Source organism: Harpegnathos saltator, unplaced genomic scaffold (assembly GCF_003227715.2).
Source record: "Harpegnathos saltator strain DR-91 unplaced genomic scaffold, Hsal_v8.6 scaffold406, whole genome shotgun sequence".
Taxonomy (NCBI): domain Eukaryota; kingdom Metazoa; phylum Arthropoda; class Insecta; order Hymenoptera; family Formicidae; genus Harpegnathos; species Harpegnathos saltator.
This window is the reverse complement of record NW_020230213.1, coordinates 153591-172975: the sequence shown is the minus strand read 5'-3', so window position 1 is coordinate 172975 and position 19385 is coordinate 153591. Positions and strand designations below refer to the sequence as shown.

At 45.1% G+C, this 19385-nt stretch overlaps 2 protein-coding genes across 6 annotated transcripts in view; one reads left to right on the top strand and one right to left on the bottom strand.

Moving 5' to 3' along the window:
* The first annotated feature begins 837 nt into the window (after positions 1-837).
* Positions 838-11701, top strand: LOC105186829 (uncharacterized). The gene is made up of 8 exons (XM_025301264.1): positions 838-963; positions 5615-5867; positions 6391-6517; positions 6616-6739; positions 8269-8324; positions 8403-8522; positions 10913-11056; positions 11174-11701. The coding sequence occupies exons 1-8, from the start codon at positions 838-840 to the stop codon at positions 11262-11264; spliced, it is 1041 nt and encodes a 346-aa protein (XP_025157049.1). The 3' UTR covers positions 11265-11701.
* Positions 11702-12712: 1011 nt separating this feature from the next.
* Positions 12713-19385, bottom strand: part of dyl (transmembrane protein dusky-like) — a 41191-nt gene continuing 34518 nt past the window's right edge. For all 5 annotated transcript variants that reach the window (XM_011147291.3, XM_011147292.3, XM_025301255.1 and 2 more), the window contains exons 3-6: positions 17399-18171; positions 15975-16289; positions 15218-15533; positions 12713-13830 (exon numbers count right to left, since the gene is read on the bottom strand). In XM_011147291.3, coding sequence (XP_011145593.1) covers positions 13405-13830; positions 15218-15533; positions 15975-16289; positions 17399-18171 — 1830 coding nt within the window. In that variant the 3' untranslated portion in view covers positions 12713-13404. The remainder of the gene's footprint in view (positions 13831-15217; positions 15534-15974; positions 16290-17398; positions 18172-19385) is intronic.

Here is a 19385-nt window from a genome sequence, read left to right as displayed (position 1 = left end):
AACATCGGATTAATATCTTGAAATATTGATCTCATGCGTGTTCCATCACCGTTTAATATTTTATCAATATTTCCCAAATATTATCTGATAACCCGATCTTCCAAAATATTGCGAAAATATTTTAGAAGCATGAAAGTGTCAAAGTTGCTCGTAATGCGTTACACGTTATTAAATATCGTTGCGATAAAATTCTGTCAATGATTTATTTTTTGCTCACTTTGATTTGGTACATTTTCGATCAATGGTCGTAAATAATTTACAGTCATGAGTACTAAACCTATAGAGAAGCCTATAGCGTAAGCCTGGCGGCAAATGCTAGCTCGTGCGTCCAATAATAATTTTTAGACAGTAAAGTTTCCGCTTTCGTGATAAACTTTGCTACTCAACCGAATGTTTGATCTAATAATTCCCCTCAAGTTCCACCACGCTCTCTCCTATCTCTGCGAAGATTGATTACAGTGTTTCAATGTTATTTTCTGTCTAAGAATAGGAGAGATAATATTTGCCTCGTCGAGGAGAGAATGTCGCCTGCGCAATATTCTCTGCGTGCGCGTTGGAGAATATACGTCGAATAATTGAAGTCATTTTCTTTTATCATCCACGTGTCCGTCCGCGTGTCACACCTGATTGATCGAGCTAATATGTTACACGATGGAGCGCATTTTCGAGTTACGCAACGCCATCGGAAATCGATTTCCTCGCATGCTTAACGAGTGCAAAGTTAACTTTATCACGCGCGCGTTCGTGACGAAACGCGCACGGTTTGTTCCAGATTTGGTGGATTCCAGCAGTGGAAAAAGATCTCCATGTAAAGAGCACTCGATGTCAAACAAAATTATGACGTCGAACATCGGCGTGCAACTGCCCAAACGCATAATCGAACGGCCAGGCTTATTTGTAGACTGCTTCTACGATACGCTCGATCCAGAATCGGCCGATAAACTGGAATGTATCGTGAACGAAGTAAGCGCAACAACAAAAAGTTAACGAACCCGGCCGCGTGCAATTTTTCTTTTTTCAGTTCGAGACTGCAATAAGTTATCTCACGGAGCCATCTGCGTCTGCGAGGAGCTACTTGCGGCAGATTGAATCCATTTCGTTTGCATTAGCGAGATTACCGTGCAGCCCAGCAACTAAAAAACTCCAGATACTATCCGCTTTATTGAGAGAAGCCACGGAAAATACGATATGCAGCGATCAAATGTTCAAAGGTACCATTCGGACAATGCGGCGGAACTCTCTCTCTCTCGTGCACGCACAATTCCGGCCGTCGAGTTAAATTTTCAAATGCAATCTCGCTCACTTGCGTAGAAGATGGATTTCGCCGGAAATAACGATGATAATTATCGCAAGCGAAGACTCTTGCAGCCGGCAGTGCGTCCGATTCCGACGCGTCAATGAAATTCCGTGCTCCTCGCGAATTAAATTTTTACGCGGCGCGTCCCAGGCGGTGAAAACGGCGCTTTAATCTAACAAATCGTACATTAAAATTCATCTACTTAACAGCAATATGCAGCGAACCGCGGATAACATGGATATTTATACCATCTCGCGCACAGCCGCGGCATTTAAATAATTATGCAATTAATAACTTGGTGAATCGCCGTGGCCCGATTAAGTCCCTCACGAACGCAGTTCCGCCACGCGGAATTATTTCGCCGTCCCTGTAAATAATGCAAGCCGCGACAAGTATCTCTTCATTTATTTATTTTTATCGCGACGTTCGCTAACTCGCGGGAGATAACGTTCCCCGTATGCGCGAAGCGTTTCTCACGTTACATAAAATTCTAATAATATCGCAGCACCGCTGGCGCATATCCAGAACAGGACTCTCTTAAATCTCGCGAGTAATTTTATTCGCGAATGGGGACGAAGACCGCGCGAGACGCGACCTCGTTTGGAAATCCGCGACTTTTGCGGCAACGTTATCAACGACGAAGCCTGGCAGCGGCGCACGGTATGGAGTGAATCGTCAACGTAATTACTCGCGACCGAGGAAACGCCCGGAGGAAAGCCTCACGCTTACACAATTCGTTCCAGGCTGGATTGATACGTCGCGATCGAGCGAGGCGTCTCCATTTATTATTAAACGAATGGATCGAGCTATGCGTGTCTCAGGTAATCGTGCTCGGTGGCAGCGCAATTACTCGAATAAAAAATCGTTAGGGTCATCCTCACGAAGCATAAAGCCCCGATAAGACTAAAAGTAGGATGCCTTAGAAAGGGATGCCTCATTATTACCACATCAGGCCCCGAGATGGATCTTTTAGGATTATTTTAGATTTTATGAAATAAGGCTTTGATAAGGGAAACTGATGAGGGTCTTGGAAGGATTTATTAGGGATGCTTTATATTTAATGAATAAAATTTTGATAGGGAAAGCTGAGAAGGATCTTAGAAGAATTTTTTAGGGATGCCTTAGATTTTACGAAATTATGCGTTGATAGGAGAAGCTGAAAAGGGCCTTAGAAAGATTTTTTAGGGATGCTTTAGATTTAATAAATAAAGCTTTGATAGAGAAAGCTAAGAAGGGCGTTAAAAGGATTTTTTAGAGATGCCTTAGATCTAGTAAATATGTCTTTGATAGGGAAAACTGAGAAGGGCCTTCGGAGGATCTTTTAGGGATGAGATTTTAGGAGATAACGCTTTAACGTGGGAAATTGATATGGACCTTAGGAAGATCTTTTAAGAGGTTGCTTTAGATATACAAAATCAAGTTTTGTTATAGAAAATTAATAAGATCTGAAGCGTGTAATAAAATTGTCATAGTTTAGTATTGTTTTGGTAAATACGCTCTATCTAGTTCTTTTAAAGATTTTTCAACTATACCGCAATTAAAAGCAAATTTTACTAGCTTTATTAGTTGCCATATTTATTAGTCTTTTCCAAGGATTTTTCTAATATTGCCTTCGTTTTGAAATGCAGCAAACTTTAATAAAAACCGTATCAGCATTTTTGTATGTAAAGAATGCTATATTTTATTGTAAAGTATGCTATATTTTTAAAATAAAAAATTCGTGTTGTATACTAACGAGGTCATAAAGAAATTACAGTCTAAATTTCTTGGAATGAAAAGAACGAATATTTTTACTCACGCAATAATAAAAATATTTCCTTATACGGCCCTGTTGATATTGCCTTATTAAGTTTTATTGATATTGCTTTATAAGGACCCGTTAAACCATTTGTTACACATATCTTGAAGGGCCCTCGTCTTTCTATTCTTACTGCTGAGGCCCGATTAATGTTAGGGAAAAATAATCAGGCTCTCACCAGAGCTTTATTAATTTGTCTACTTGGGTACTGACGGTCGACGACTCACTTCCGGTCAAAATTATTTTTCAAAGACGAGGATAACACGAAGGAGAAAACATGACGATCTATTCCTCCCTCTCTCTCTCTCTCTCTCTCTCTCTCTCTCAGTTGCACTAGATTTCGATTAAAGATGCAAACTGCACCGCCACAAATCTCTGTAGCTCTTCGGAGGAATTAAACCGGTCATTTACGAACCGTTCTAGTCGAGGGTAGTTCTACCGTTAAGCCGCGCTCATCCCCGACGGCTGACTCAACTCACCGTTTTCCTCGCCCTCTTCGCAGGACCTTGAGAGACGCGAAAGCGATAGGAGTGAGATCAGAGGAACCACGGGAGTTCCGGACCGGTCGGGCGCCGGAACAGATCGCCGCGGAGAGATCGTGGCCCACGGAGGTGCAGCGCAGGGGGCGAATGTCGATCGTTCGCTTCGACGCGGAAAAACCGTAGCGTCGGCAGGTAAAGCACGTAGCGGCGCAGGGGTGCAAAAAGCGGGCGCGGGCGCGGTGGCAGAAAGAATACGCGAGGAACGTGACAATAATCTGTATCGGCGCGAACTAGGCGGGGTCGAAGATAAGGACCGGCAAGATCGCCGTCCGGCTCAACGTGACGTGCAAGAAGAAGCGGACAGATCGCGGTCGCCGGCTGGAAGAAGAAGGCGGGGTGCACTGGCGGGCGCGGAGGAAAACCCCGGCGAGCGGCGTCGCGTCGGCGGCGGCAGAGGGGAGCCTTATCGACGACGTCGCGCGGAGGAGGAACGCGCGACACGATCGCCGGATAACGCCGTGAGGCAGCCGGGCCGATTGGACCGCAACGTGGAGGAGAGCGTCGCGGAGATATCGGCGAGGAAGCCGGCGAAACGGCGCACGGCACTGCGAGATGGAGACGGCCGCCGCCGACGCGGTCGACGTGAGGAGGAGGCAGATCCGCTGAGCGCTCGTAGAGATAGGAGCGGAGCGAAAGAAGATAAAGACGAGCTGGCGGAAGCGTTTCCGAGCAAGAAACCGACGGATTCTCACGCTGAAGAGGGAAAAGTCCGGGCGGACGGCGCGAAGCGCCTAGCTGCGACCGCCGGCGCGGGTTACGATCTCGATTGCACGAAAAAATGGACAGCCGCTGATCCCGTCGGTACGAGAGCTCTTCCGAGGTCAAGAGAACGCGGAGAGAGGGGGGGGGAGAGAGAGAGAGAGAGAGAGAGAGTGAGAGACTGGCGCGCACGGTTGTTCTGCAGTTTAATGGGTAAAACTAAAGTTGGTACTTCAAAGAGAGGCAGAAATCCGCGCACGCTCTGATGGGACACGAGCAGAAAATGGCTCGTTAAGGGAAATCGTTCGCCGACGCGCGAACCGGCGTGTTGTAACCGTGGAAATCGTGTTATCGCGGCGCGTAGCGTAGAACGATACGATACGATACGGCGCGATCGATCGCCATTAGCAGATTTTTAGCCGCGGGAAATTCCTGCGTTTCGCAGACTCTTCGGATTCGATCAGATACCAATTATCGGACGCGCTCTTCGTGGAGCTCGGTTGGACCCTATTGCCGATTACCAAAACCGTGAGGAAAATCGTGCGGTACGGGGCGAGGCCGGCGAAGCCGCACGTAGACTGGTACGTGATTTCCATAAATATCGTTCAAAGAACATTGCATAAATGTGAAACGAGCTTTCGCAACGTGACCCGTTCCCCCGAGCGCGACTGTTTGCGGAACGACCGCACGTAAAGTGTACTTGCTCGTATCGCGCTGTCTCTGAAATCTTAATGGCGCGAGTGGAAAGAAGAGGAGAAGGGATTTTCAATCTACCGCGAAATGCACGTATGTATACTTAACGATAAATGAAGGAGCTTAGTAGGCGATATCGTTATCGCGCTTGAGAGGGTATCAACTTGAAGCCGACGTCGTCGAAGCGCCTCACGCGCGAGCTTACGCGCGTTATGATATTTTAATGCGGACTTAACTTGATGTAGCGGATCAACTCTTATAATCCAGAGATGATGATTACCTAACGTAATCGCGTCAAATAAATTATCCGGTCGCGCGTGCTGTGAGTTAAGCGAGCGAGCTCTCTGAGAGAGACGGAGAGAGAGAGAGAGAGAGAGAGAGAGAGAGAGAGAGAGAGAGAGAGTGAGGGGGGGGAGAGGGGTTATTTCGAAGTAAGCAGGCCGCAAAGAGTGGCTAAATTACGTCACAGCCGACTTCGTACAGAACTTCATGATTAGTTACTAACGAGTAAACAATTAGGTCGAGGAACAAAGTTAATGAGACAGCGCCACAAACGAGCATTTTAATCTGCCGTGACGGCGACAGGACTACGTAATAATACATCGTTACGGCGCTCCTCGTTACGGTGAATTTATTATTTACCGATTAATCGCTCGGTGCAACGGGCCGTTCTCTGTTTCTACGCCATGCAGGTTCAAAACGCGCAGGGACAAGGGCGCGGAGTATTACGACGACGGGCTGACGCCGTTCTTGAAATTCCATCCCGACGGCTCCGGCGAGTTGTTTTATCCCAGCGGCGTGTTGGCCGTTAGAGTGTGTCGGCCAGAGAACCGAGACTGTAATTAAGTTGCATTAACACACAGCGCTATTTACGCTGGATCCTCATTGTCCGCCTGAGCGACGGCAGGACTCCGTGAATCCCTCCGTTAAAAAAGATTCTCCGATGCTTTCGCATCAGAATACTTGCAGCACCCGTCACCGTCGAGTCTCTTTCTCTTTCTCTCCATTATTTTCATGCAAGAAATATTTTACCGACGATCGACGGCCTTCTGCCTGCAGTCGCCGTCTACCCGGACAGTGAGAATCCGGCCTTACGCGAAACTTGCCGGTGCCGTAACGAGAACGACTATTCAATAGAGGTCTGTTTTTTTCCAACTAAACCGCCCTGGAATTCCGTTCTTTCTCCCTTCGCTGCTTATATCAAGCATAAAAAAAAAATTGCCGTATTTGATTTCTGCTCGGGTTTGTCTCGCTCCAAGGGTAAAAAGTGCAATTTGATTCGGCTGAAAAGAACAGACCTAATAACAATTGGCTGCCGGCCGAGGAGCGGAATTAAATAAATCGCCGCGATCGATTTCAAGACGATATGTACACCGTGCTGACGCCAGGAGGCAAGGACTCGCTGGGAATCGAGAGGGAATCTCAGATCCTGGCGATATTCGACACGATGGGGCATGGCGTCGTTTTCGGCGAGGACGGCGCGGCCAGGTCCGTTCGTATCCGGGAAAAGAATTTACAAAAGAATGTTTAATTACTGTCGAGGCGGAAGTGCGGCCATTCAGGATTCTCCAATTACTTCTGCGCAGGCTGTCGTACAACCAGATCGGAGGAATTTTTACGGACAGCCCCGCGGGCCTGCCCCTCGTTTGGACTTGGAACGCCAACCCGAGGGAGTCGATACTTGAGACCGTGTATATGGTGGGTGCGAATGTTCGCCGGGGTTTGCCCCGCTTTTACCGCTCGCAGCATAGATTTTCGATCAATCATGAATAAACGAACGGAGCTAAGACCTTTCATCTTCCTAACTTTCCCCGTCGGATTACGGCGCGGACGCGCGCAGGGAGGCAACGTTGTCTCCTGTTTACGCTGAATCTTTCGAAGCAAAATGTTACTTCAACATAATTTCGGTGGTTTCAACGGACTAAACGAAAATTGCCCGCACAGAAACGAAAGGAGACCACCGACCCGAGTAGAAAAATTAATAGGGCTCTGGTATAAGGGCCTGATTATTTTTCCCTGACGTTAATCGAGCCCTAGTAAGAATAGAAAGACAAAGGCCCTACAAGACGTATAATAAATATAGTTCAACGGGTCCTTATAAGGTCCTTATAATATTATGAGGGACTTATAAGGCAATATCAACATAACTTTATAAGGCAATATTAATATTAATATTAGGGCATTACAAGGAAATATTTTTATTATTGTTTGAGTAAAAATACTCGTTCTTTTCATTCCAAGAAATTTAGACTGTAATTTCTTTATTTCTTTATAACCTTGTTAGTAACAAGGACTTTCTATTTTAAAAATTTAGCATACGTTACAATAAAATATAGCATTTTTTACACATAAAAATCCTGCTACTGTTTTTATTCAAGTTTGTTGCATTTCAAAACAAAGGCAATATTAGAAAAATCCTTGGAAGAGACTGATAAAAAATATGACAACCAATAAAGCTAATAAAATTTGTTTTTAATTGCGGTATAATTAAAAAATCTTTAAAAGAACCAGATAGAGCGTATCTACTCAAACAATACTAAACTATGACAAACAATGACTAAACTATGACAATTTTATTACATGCTTCAGATCTAATTGATTTTCTATAACAAAACTTGATTCTGTACATTTAAAGCATCCTCTCTTAAAAGACCCTTCTAAGGCCCACATCATTAACATTTCATGTTGACGCAATTATTTCATAAAATTTAAGGCTAACAAATCCTAACAAATCCTTTTTAAAGTCCTTTTCAGCTTTTCCTATCAAAGCCTTATTTATTAAATCTGAGGCACCCCTAAATCCGTCTCTCTAAGGCCCTCATCAGTTTTCCTTATCAAAATCTTTATTTCGTAAAATCTAAGGTATTCTTAAAAGATCCATCTCGGGGCCTGATGTGGTAATGATTTTTAGAGCATCCTACTTTCAGCCTTATCGGGGCCTTATGCTTCATGAGGATGGCCCTAACAATTTTTTGCTCGGGGAGGTGTGTGCGGTCGGCGTGTATCTCTTTGTCTGTCATTTTGATTTCACCGTACCTTTTCAAGACGAACGCTTTTTTATTCGGGTGCGATCTGGAATCCAGCAGGAGTCAGCGCTTCGTGATTATTGCTCTCGTGATTGGTGCACTTTTCTCAAGCTGTCAGAAAGTATACTCCAAACACAGACGATAGTCGCTAGACGCTCACCAAGTGCCGGCTTCTGCCGAGCGCAATCGATGTTTCTGTTTTGAAAATCGCAGGAAAGATCGGCCGAACAGCTGGAACGAATGGAATTCTTCTCCGAATCAGCAGCAAGGTGAGTCACTCTCGTGAATATGCACATTCAGTGTAGCGATGTTTATGGGTGCGTCACGTTGGAGCGTCATGGTTGACTTCGTAGTTCCGGAAATGTTAAGACACCGATACCGCCGTCCAACTCGAGAAATGAGAAAAAGAAAGTCGCCGAGGTGCAGAAACCTGTTGTCGGGGAACGACAAGAAGAGGCCCGAAGCAGGTATGTCGGACAAAAAAGTAGAGCAAATTCTATCCGAACAAAGCATTCTAATTATGCAATGTGCTCTCTTCCTAGAAGTAATTTGCGACCATTGCGCATTTTTCTTAGCGTGCACAAAAGTTAGTTATTATTATGCTCTTTGAGATAAACATACGATGTCTTTTCCTCTACGCGTATAAATTATTATTCAGTTGAGGTCTACCAACAAATCGTCGGTATATGTATTACTGGACAAAATAAAGTACGCACCTCAAACATTTTCGTGTTTGCATAAATAACTTGGCAGATAGAAAAGAAATGTATTCGAGCACAAAAAGATGAGTTCGGATGACTTTGAAGCGTTACTGCAAGAAGATTTGACTCAATCGAGTGTAGAACTTGCAAAAAGGTTACATGTTAATCAGAGTACTATAATTCGATGCTTGCATCAGATGGGAAAAATTCTGAAAGAAGGAAGATGGATTCTCCATGAATTATCCGAGAAAGCTATTGCCAGCTGAGTTTGCTTTTCGCTGCTCAATAGATACAAACACAAGTCTTTTTTCTATCGAATTGTGACCAGAGAGGAAAAATGGATTTATTATGACAATCCTAATTGCAAAAGATCGCGGGTAAATCCCGAAGAACCTTCTGCATCTGGTGGGATATGCAAGGAATGCTATATTATGAACTGTTAAAACCATCTCAGACTATCACCGCTGAATTATACAGTCGACAATTGAGGCAGTTGAGTCAACAATTGATCGAGAAACGACCATATTTTGTGCTAAAGAAAAACAAAGTGATTCTTCTGCACGACAATGTCAAGCTCCATATTGCATTGACGACCCGGGAAACTTTAATAAAGTTGCAATGGAAACTTCTATTACACTCGCCATATTTTTCAGATATTGCCTCGTTGGATTTTCACTTATTTCGTTCTATACAGCGCAGTCTTTCTGGTACATGATTTCGCAATGTTAAAGAAGTATAACAATTCATCGATAATTCATTCATTTTAAAAATAAAAACCATTTTTATCGTGATATCCATCTTTTGCCTAAAAGATGGCAGAAAGTAGTAGATAATGCCGGAAAATATTTTGATTAAAGATACATTGATAATAATATTAATAAAAAATATTGTCTTAAAAATGATACAAACTTTACTATATCCTTAATAATTCCTCTTATTTCCAATAGCATTGAGAAGTAATCTACATGTTCTAATAAAATTAAATAAATCCTTCAGTGCGTACTTTATTTTAGCCGAGATAAATATGATAATAAACGTAACAGATTTGAATATTGGAAGATTTAAATTTTTAATGTTTCGTGAAATTTCCTTACTTAACATTTAAAAATTTTAAAGACTATGAAACCTTCTTTTCGTCCAAATACGTTTCTTTTCTACCTGCCGAGATTATCGTTATTCACGCAAATGTGAAAAAGTTCAAGGTGCGTGCTTTATTTCGTTTAGTATTATACCAAGTTTTCCAAAAGTAACGGACACCCCACCCCCTATCTCAGAATCTATGTGTTATAGGGAAAAATGATCCGAACAAAAGTTTTAGGGTTAAAGTTCTGTTTTTTGTAACCCTAAATTTGACCTTGACTTCGACATTGAAGGTTATTTGAAGGTTAATTTGTGTTTTTTAAATAGGAACCCCTATTTTTTATTATACTGTTTTTTTCTACCAACTAATTTGAACAACTTTTGTCTAAAACATTTTTTTATTTGCCTAATATTTTTTGAGATATTTAAGGAAAACTTGATAACTTTTTCAGTATTTAACTTACGGTACCTCGCTAACTATTTGTCGGAAGAAAAAGTGGTACTAGACTTTCTTGCTTTATTTAGTTTCAAGAATATATTGTTACAATAGTGCCCTGATTTTTGTTAATTTAATGATTTTGAAATGTCCAAAAGTCAGTAAGTTAACAAAAGTCAAGTTGTTATTGTAACAATATATTCTTGAGACTAAATAAAGCAAGAAAGTCTAGTACCACTTTTTCTTCCGACAAATAGTTAGAGAGATATCGTAAGTTAAATATTGGAAAAGTTATCAAGTTTTCCTTAAATATCTCAAAATATATTAGGCAAATAAAAAAATATTTTAGACAACAGTTGTTCAAATTAATTGATAGAAAAAGGCAGTGTAATAGAAAATAGGGATTCCCATTTAAAAAACGCAAGTTAACTTTCAAATGACCTTCAAGGTTGAAGTCAAGGTCAAATTTGAGGTCACAAAAAAGCAGAACTTTATGAATCCTAAAACTTTTGTTCGGATCATTTTTCTCTATAATGCATAAATTCTGAGATATGGGGGGGGGTCCGTTAATTTTGGAAAACTTGGTATATACATATGTGTCATACTGCGGTCATAATTAAGTAATTATCGACGCTTCTAGATTGGGCATTAGAAGAAGCTTTCCCGAGGAAGATATCTTTTACATAAGAATAATCTGTATGCAGCTGAACAAATTTCTCGGCTTGCGAATTATCGATCGAAGGAACATCTCGTTGCGATTTTCCGCCAAAAATAAAAGCATCAGGTATCACGCGACTGTATTAGTTACGAAAATTGCATTCTTTTTTTCAGAACCGTACATATCATTTTGTAGTCGCTAATTGAGTCTCTCGCTAAAGCCATCTTTCTTCTATTTTCGTAGAATAGAATTGGGTACAATTTTAAATTACAACAGAGAAGCATCATCTTGCATGATTGAAGCGAGCGACTGGAAAAACGACATGTTGAGGTAAAAGAGGATGATACGTTGCAGATTTTATACAATTTCCAATGAAACGTCACGCGAAGGTAATCTCTTCGTCGCAGATGCCGGTTCCAGGATAAACTATCCACGAAATTGGAATCCGATGACAGTCTGCATGATTTAGCCAAAGAGTACCAAACAGTGCGAAAGTTTGCGAGACAACGTAAAAGCATGATCGCCAGATACAAACCTCTTTTCAACAACAAGTCAAGCACCTGAACATCATAAGTGTGGAGAGAGTGATGAAAGAGAAAAGGAGCAACGTCAATTTATATAAATAAAAATGATCAATGTAATTAAAATAATTCTCAAACAATTAATTAATATTATCGTAATGGATGTTTCGCGAATACATTTCTCGCGCTGGTATAATAACGTTCACGACGCGTTTCCGCGCGTTTGTGTGTGTCTGACATACGCTTTACACGTACATGTACGTATCAATGTGTGTCAACGTATTTTCGAGATGTGTATGTATGTGTGTGTGTGTGTATGCGTGTGTATATGTGTATGTGTATGTGTGTGTATGTATGTATACATGTAGGCATACGTGTATATGCGTGTACAGGTGTGGGCGTGTGCTTAAGACACATACGTAAAACATATTCCCAATTGGCGGGAATATTCCTCGAGGATATACCTTAAGTACTAAGCGAAGAGTAAAGTGGGGGGGGGGGGGAAGGAGGCAATGTATCGCAAGAATTTCGATCAATAAGTTAAGTTAGATCAATCAAGACACGGGGTGGGACGTAAGTTAGAATAGAAGGGACAGAGGGAGAAAGAGAGGAGAGAGATAATATAAATAGAGTTTTCTCGTTGAATCTTAAGCGGCTCGGCGAGGCTTCCCTCCTTTGGAGCGAAGACGAACCTCCGTCCTGGATTTAACTTCCGCAGAGCAAGCGTTGCGCTTCCGACGACGGCGACGGCGACAACGAGCGCGCTGTCCAATTTTCGAGGCAAACGTGCCAACTCGCCGAGTCGCTCGAGAGATCTAAGAAAACGAAATTGATACACACACACACGCGCGCGCGCGCACACACACACACACACACACACACATACCGTCGGGGCGCCGTCGTCGACGTCGGCGCACGGCGTCGAGTGACGTCGCGGGACGAGCGGTGACTCCGCGGGAACGATTCGCCGCTACGGAGGAGAGCACACGTCTGCGTGGACGACGAGGACGAGGAGGAATGCTCGCTCGAGTATACGATGCGTGTATAAATAATAGCGTGATGAGAGGGCGTCCTGAAGGGCCGTCTGACTACTACCCGCGGCTTATTTACAATGCCCTCCGAGACCGAGACTACTCTGGCGATCGCGAACGATCCTTCACGCTGTCGCAGGCGAGCCGATAGCGAGACGATCGGCCGGTCGAGCCGTCGCGTCACCTGGGGGGTGCCTGACGACGACGAAGCGTCATGCGACGTGGGGGGGATCGGCTCGCGGATATTGCTCGATGCGACGCGCGGTTCCACCGGCCAAGGACGACCGCGACGCGGAAGATCCTGCCGGTCGCGGGCGACGCGGTGGAACGCGCGCCGCGACGGCTTCTCCTCCTCTCCGTGACCTTCCTCTTTCTCTCTCTCTTTCTCTCTCTCTCTCTCTCTCCCTCTCTCTCTCTCTCTCTCTCTCTCTTCCTTTCTTTCTTCCTCTCCTCCGCGCTTCCGCTTCCGCATGCAATCGCTCGCGCGCTTCTGGGCCTCTTTATTTACACGCTAGGTCCACGAGGGATCTAGCCTCCCCCGTCGCGTCTCTTGTCCCGTTTCGCGCTCGGTTTGTCGGAATAGTCGCGAGCCCGCCATTACCGTCGACCTAGTCGTCGCCTCCGCTGACTCGGCCAGCGTGATTGACGAGACTAGGCTAGACGCGAGTCGGGCGACGACAGCGGTCGCGGGAGGGAAGAGAAACGCGGCGGCAAGTTCCGCGACGGGGGAGAATCTCCGGCGCGCGTCTCGAGTTCCGGAGATGAAATAGTGCGAAGGTGCGGTCCCGAAGCATGCCCGTCGTGCGAGGCCGACGATCCTCCAAGGAGAGGGGTAGGGGGAGGGGAGGAGTCGTCTCGTCTCCTCCACTGCTCTCTAGCGGTGAGTCCTTTCCCTTTTTTGATTTTGCGCACCGTGCACAGCTCAGTTGGCAACCTTGACGAACTCGGGATTCGGCACGTTGCAGTTCTCCGTTGCGTAAGCCGGGTGCACGAAGCTGCCGCCACCGCCGCCCCCGCCGCCGAGCGCCACGTTCTTGCGGTCCACCGCGCGCACCCTGACGAAGAGGAAGGCCGCGACCAGAGACGCCACCACGACCACCAGCAGCAGCATCACCAGGCCGCCCACGAAGCCCGGCAAGCTCATGCAGATCGTCTCCGGGTCGGAGGACACGCTCGCGTTTTGTATCACCACGGTGCTGTCGTTGGTGGAGTTGGCAGTGCCCAGCGCGAAGTTCACGTCGCCCGGCGCCACCACTTGGATCACTCTCGAGGTGTTCACGTCCGTCATCTCCTGTGCCGCTCGCTTGTACACGTGGGTGGAGAACAGGGTCACTGTGCGATGGACGTTCTGAAAATCGAGGATAACCGTTGCGAAGGCCGTCGAGAAATTCGCGCGTGTCAGGAACACGGCGAACGGTACCGCGGGACGCGTCATTGATAATGCATTCATGCTGAATTAGATTGCACATTGCTGTCAGGAGGTAGGTAGGTAGGTAGCATTTTTTACGCTTCGATACTCGGGCGAACGATCGCGCCTGGCGAGCCGTCTCAATCGGGATGGTCTTTGACATCCCGAGTAGAAAATTAATAGGGCTCTGGCAAGGGACTAATTTTCTCTAACATTAATTGGACCCAAATGGGGATAGAAAGACGAGGACTCTACAAAATGTGTAACAAATATACTTTATATACTAACCAGCCCTTAAACAGCAATATCTATTGTAAGGGCCTCATAAACAGCAATATTAATAGAGCCTTATAAGGAAATATTTTTATTATTGTTTGAGCAAAAATATTCGTTCTTTTCATTCGAAGAAATTTAAACTGTACTTTTTTCATTTCTTTAAGTTTGTTAGTGTACAACAAGAATTTTTTATTTTAAAAATATATAACATGCTTTACAATAAAATATAACATCCTTTATGTGTATCCCATAAATATCCTGCTATTGTCTTTTTTTAATTTGCTGCATTTTAAAACGAAGGTAATACTAGAAAAATCTTTGGAACAGAGTAATGAATATGACAAATAATGAAACTAATAAAATTTGTTTTTAATTGCCGTGTAATTAAAAAAGATTTTAAAGAACCAGATAGAGCGTATCTATTAAAACAATACTAAACTATGACAATATTTTATTATACGCTTCGGATCTTATTAATTTTCTATAACGAAACTTGATTTTGTATGTCTAAAGTATCCTTAAAAAATCTTTCTAAGGCCCACATCAGTTTTCCATATTAAAGCGTTATTTCGTAAAAGGCATTTCTAAAAAATTCTTCCAAGGCCCTTCTTAGTTCTCCCTATCAAAGTCTTATTTGTTAGATTTAAGCCGTCCCTAAAAAATCCTTTTAAGGCCCTTCCACAGTTTTTCCTATCAAGGCCTTATTTCGTAAAATTTTTCTAAGGCCATCATCAGTTTCCCTTATCAAAGCATTATTTCATAAAATTTAAAGTATGCCTAAAGGATCTCTAAAGGATCCATCTCGGAGCCTGATATAATAATAACGAGGCATCTCTTTTTAGGGCATCCTACTTTCAGCCTTATCGGGACCTTATGCTTCTTGAGGATGGCCCTAATAATTTTTTGCTCGGGATGCGCCGTTCGCTTCTCAAGGAAGGACCTTCGTCACTTTCAAAGCTTCGCTCGATCCGACGTGTCGCTTTGACCCCGATCGACGGTGAATTGTGTTCGAAGCGGAAGCGCTTCGAAATATAGGTTATAGAACACTCACGCTCTCGTCATCCTCCGAATGGGGCTCATCGTGCCTTCGCCTCCTGGCGCCTCTCAGCTCGGCCGGGAAACCTTCGACCGACCTCGGTCGACCTCCGAGGATGGCCAGGTTACCCTCGAGCTCTTCCGTGCCGGCGGTTCCTTTTCGCTTGACGGTCTGGTACGCCGACTGGTGGCCGGGCAGAGGAGGCGGGGGAATGAGGTTGTCCTGAGAACTCTGAGGTGAGCTGCTCGCCGTCGCGTCGCCCGGCGTCGAGCTGGGTGAAGAAGACGAGGTTTGCGCCTGCGGTGCCGGAACTACGTCTGGATTTGGCTCGCTGAAGGCAGAAATTCATGTCAGTCGTAGCGCACAGTGATCTCCGCGCGAATTTGCCGTTTCGACTCGAATTGTCCGCTCGGATAATATAACGTTTACGTTTCACACTTGAATAATAATCGAGCGTCTGATTTTGCAGAGAAATCTGAGAATTGTTGTTATTATCATTATTATTATTATTATTACGCGGGAATATTTTACACTGCAAGAGACAAGTGCGATTGATTGTAGAGATGACTAAAATTAAATATAATGCAAATTACACTAAAAAAAATGATAGCTTCGACAGCACGCGGAGTGGCCTCTTCAAGGCGGACCGTCTGATCTTTACAATCTTCTTTCGCGTCCCGATTGAAGTGACTGGTGGGAACCTTAATGAGCGCTTCACAGAAGAGCTTTCTTCGAGCGGCAATTATACGTCGGTGCTCGTAGGCTTTCTCACCTGTACGCTCCGGCTGGCCCACTGGGATGTCGCGGATCAGGAAAAGCCGGCGGCACGCCGTATTCGGGCACAGGCGGGGCACCGTACTCCGAAGCAAGACCTTGCGAGACCGGTGCGCCATATTCGTGCGAGATGCCGGCCGGCGCGCCGTACTCGAGTCCAGGATGTCCACACTTAGGCTCGGGGCAATTGTGTCGGCAGACTTGGATCACGCACTGGAAGTGGACGTTCATGCTATCGGGGAACTTGAAGGCCTGGAAGTAGGCGAAGCTAACGACTGACGCACTCGGGCCGAAGTTCTTGATCTTCTGGAACCTGCGGGGAGAAACGTGACTCTTCGTACATTTTTCTCTTTCCCCCTTTGAAAACCGCACACATGCCAACGTATTTTGCACATGTGTTACCAAATATGATGTGTCCGTCGCTTCTTAATAATTATTATGTAAATGATAGTAATAAGTAAGGGCCTGATTATTTTTCCTTAACATTAATTGGGAATTCCTAGTAGGAATAAAAAGACAAGGGCCCTACAAAATGTGTAACAAATGTCCTCATAAGGCAATATTAAGAGGGCCTTATAATGCAATATCAATAGAGCCCTCATAAGGAAATATATTAATAGGACCCTTTATAAGGAAATATTTTTATTATTGCTTAAATAAAAATTCGTTCTTTTTATTCCAAGAAATTTAGACTGTAATTTCTTTATTTAACCTTGGTTAGTACACAACGAGGACTTTTTATTTTTAAAATATAGTACTTTATAATAAAATATAGCATTCTTTACAGATAAAAATCCTGCTAATGTTTTTATTAAAGTTTGCTGTATTTCAAAACGAAGACAACACTAGAAAAATCCTTGGAAGAGGCTGATGAATATAGCGACTAATAAAACTAATAAGATTTGTTTTTAATTACGGTATCATCGAAAAATCTTTAAAAGAATCAGATAGAGCATAACTTGATCAAAGCATCCCTAAAAAGTCCTTCTGAGGTTCTTCTTAGCTTTCCCTATCAAAGCCTTATTTATTAAATCTAAGGCACTCCTAATAAATCATTCTAAGGTCCTCATCAGTTTTCCCTATCAAGCCTTATTTCGTAAAATCTAAGGTATCTCTAAAAGATCCATCTTGGAGTCTGATATGGTAATGTTGAAGCATCCCTTTTTAGGACATCCTACTTTCAATCTTATTGGGACCTTATGCTTGAGGATGGCCTTAACAATTTTTGCTCGGGTAATTAATTCATTCGCACTTTGTTTGTACACGGAAGGGGTAAAATGATTCGACGAAAATTACACGGCACTGAAATGTTCGTTCTTATATCGTCACTATATCGTCTACAACGATATACGGCGAAGTACAAGGTATTTTTGTTGCAAGGTAACTGTTGATAATTTTTACGTATGATGGATAAACACCCACCTGGACATAATCTTCGGCCTGACGACGCAGCCGTACTGATCGACCAGCTGAATCGGCGCCCTCTTGCCGTCGTGCGCGACGCAGTTCCTCACCAGCATGTCGAACTTGTTCTCGTCATCTTTGATGGCCAATACCATCGTCATAGTCTGGCCGATCTTGACGATGCCGGACACCTCGCTGGCCCATGGGCCCTTGCCCACCTGTATCTGCATCCAGCACTGCAGATTGTCGCCGAGGAAGTTGGCGGTGACGGCGTGCAGCATGTCGACCTGGAACGGCCTGAAGGTCACGGCCTTCTCGTAGAAGTCGTACCAGGTGCAGCGTAACCTCCTCGCCTGGTCCCACACTTCCTGCACGTAGGGATCGTACTGCACGATTATCGTGTTCTCCACATAGCTGCCGGACGGCGACGGTGAGCCGTACGCCGCCACATTGTGATTCGCCGACGAGCTCATGCCGCACGTGTTGAGGTAGATTTCGAAGGTCGCGCTCAAGTGGCCGGTGCCGGGTTTCAGGTGCACGCAGTGCGGGTCCGAGTAGTAGCCCTTGCTGAAGATCATGCCGTAGAACGGCCGATCGAACTCGATGTTCACCCGCATGTGCGTCTTTTCGCACTGCACCTGCAGATTCTTGATCTGCGGGGTGTCGGGCGACGCCAGCGGCCAGTTCTCTTCGTGGGCGACCGGTGGGCCATATTGAGCCGGTGCACCGTACACCGATCTGTGTTCCAAGGGTAGCGCGCTGCTGTCCAACGGTGCCTCGCTCCTAACACCCTGAAGACAGAAACGAAACAACGTGTCTGGAAAGAGCGACCTTGTGGAGATGGCTGCTTATCGTGCGCATCGTCGATGCGCGTAACCATTGCCACGACGGCTATGGAGAGCAGCCCAGTTCGAAAGATGGCACGAGTGAGTAACGAAACTACACGGCAGGTACCGAGAAGCGAAACGGTGGGATTAATCGCCGACATATCGCCGTGAGCGGGACGCTTGTTATCTCGCTGCATCGGACACATGCAGGTACAGCCCCGTTCGGGCGACAAACTTTTTCAATTTACCTATAAAGTAGCTGAGAGAAAAAGAGAGAGGTAGAGAGAGAGAGAGAGAGAGAGAGAGAGAGAGAGAGAGAGAGCAGCGCGCGAGCATGCCGGAGGAACTTTGAACTTCCGGCTGATGCAGCTGAACGACAACTGGCAATTCTCGACACATGCGTGCCCTTTCCTCTAGTCGCGCGCGCGTTTCGTCAAGTACTGCGGCTCTTCCGTCAGACGGAAAACCGACCGAAGATTTCAGCGTGAGTCGCATCAGACGTGACAAGAGGGACTCTTCACCTCTTTTCTCTCTTCCTTCTTTCTCTCCTTCTTTCTTCCTCTTCGTCGCTCTTCCCTGACCTTTCCTATCGTCTCTCAACTTATTTTCTCTCGGCGAACGTGGCACGCTTCCACTGGAAGCTCCGGTCTTTCTGGAATTACAATGAATGACGAGTTCCAGCGCGCCTCGGGCGCCCTCCGCCCCGCCTCCCTGCCGCCCTCTCGACGTCACACTCTTTATGCCACCCGGCAGGATGTAGTAGGAGCGCGCTCGCGAGGGGTGTATTAGGAATTCCGCAAATGTCGTTGGCCGTTGCGACCTTTCACGGAATGCCAATCGAATACGGTTTACGATGCTCGAGATTCCATAGAATCACAGAGAGGAACCACTCCGGCCTTGAGAAAGACGCCTCTGTGAGTCCTGTGTCCTCGAAGCCCGCAACCGTCGGCGAAATGCAGATAAACTCGGCATGAAACTCACGTATTGACCTTTTCCTCCCTCCCTCCTCCTCTTCCTCCGACTACCCGTACCCCTTTGGGTCCGAGGAGGTAGAAGCCTCTGCCGCGAATAATGAAGTTATATCCGTCACTTTTAATTTCCATGATCTGTCGCTCATCAAGCAGCAAGAGATCGCCCGCGATGCAAGACCATTAAGCGACACCGTTAACATGAGCGAT

Coding starts and splice junctions, on each gene's coding strand:
- LOC105186829 (XM_025301264.1), top strand. CDS start 838: ATGACGTCGAACATCGGCGTGCAACTGCCCAAACGCATAATCGAACGG. Junction 6,518..6,615: donor GGCGAGGACGGCGCGGCCAG/GTCCGTTCGTAT, acceptor ACTTCTGCGCAG/GCTGTCGTACAACCAGATCG. Junction 11,057..11,173: donor GCCAAAAATAAAAGCATCAG/GTATCACGCGAC, acceptor CTATTTTCGTAG/AATAGAATTGGGTACAATTT.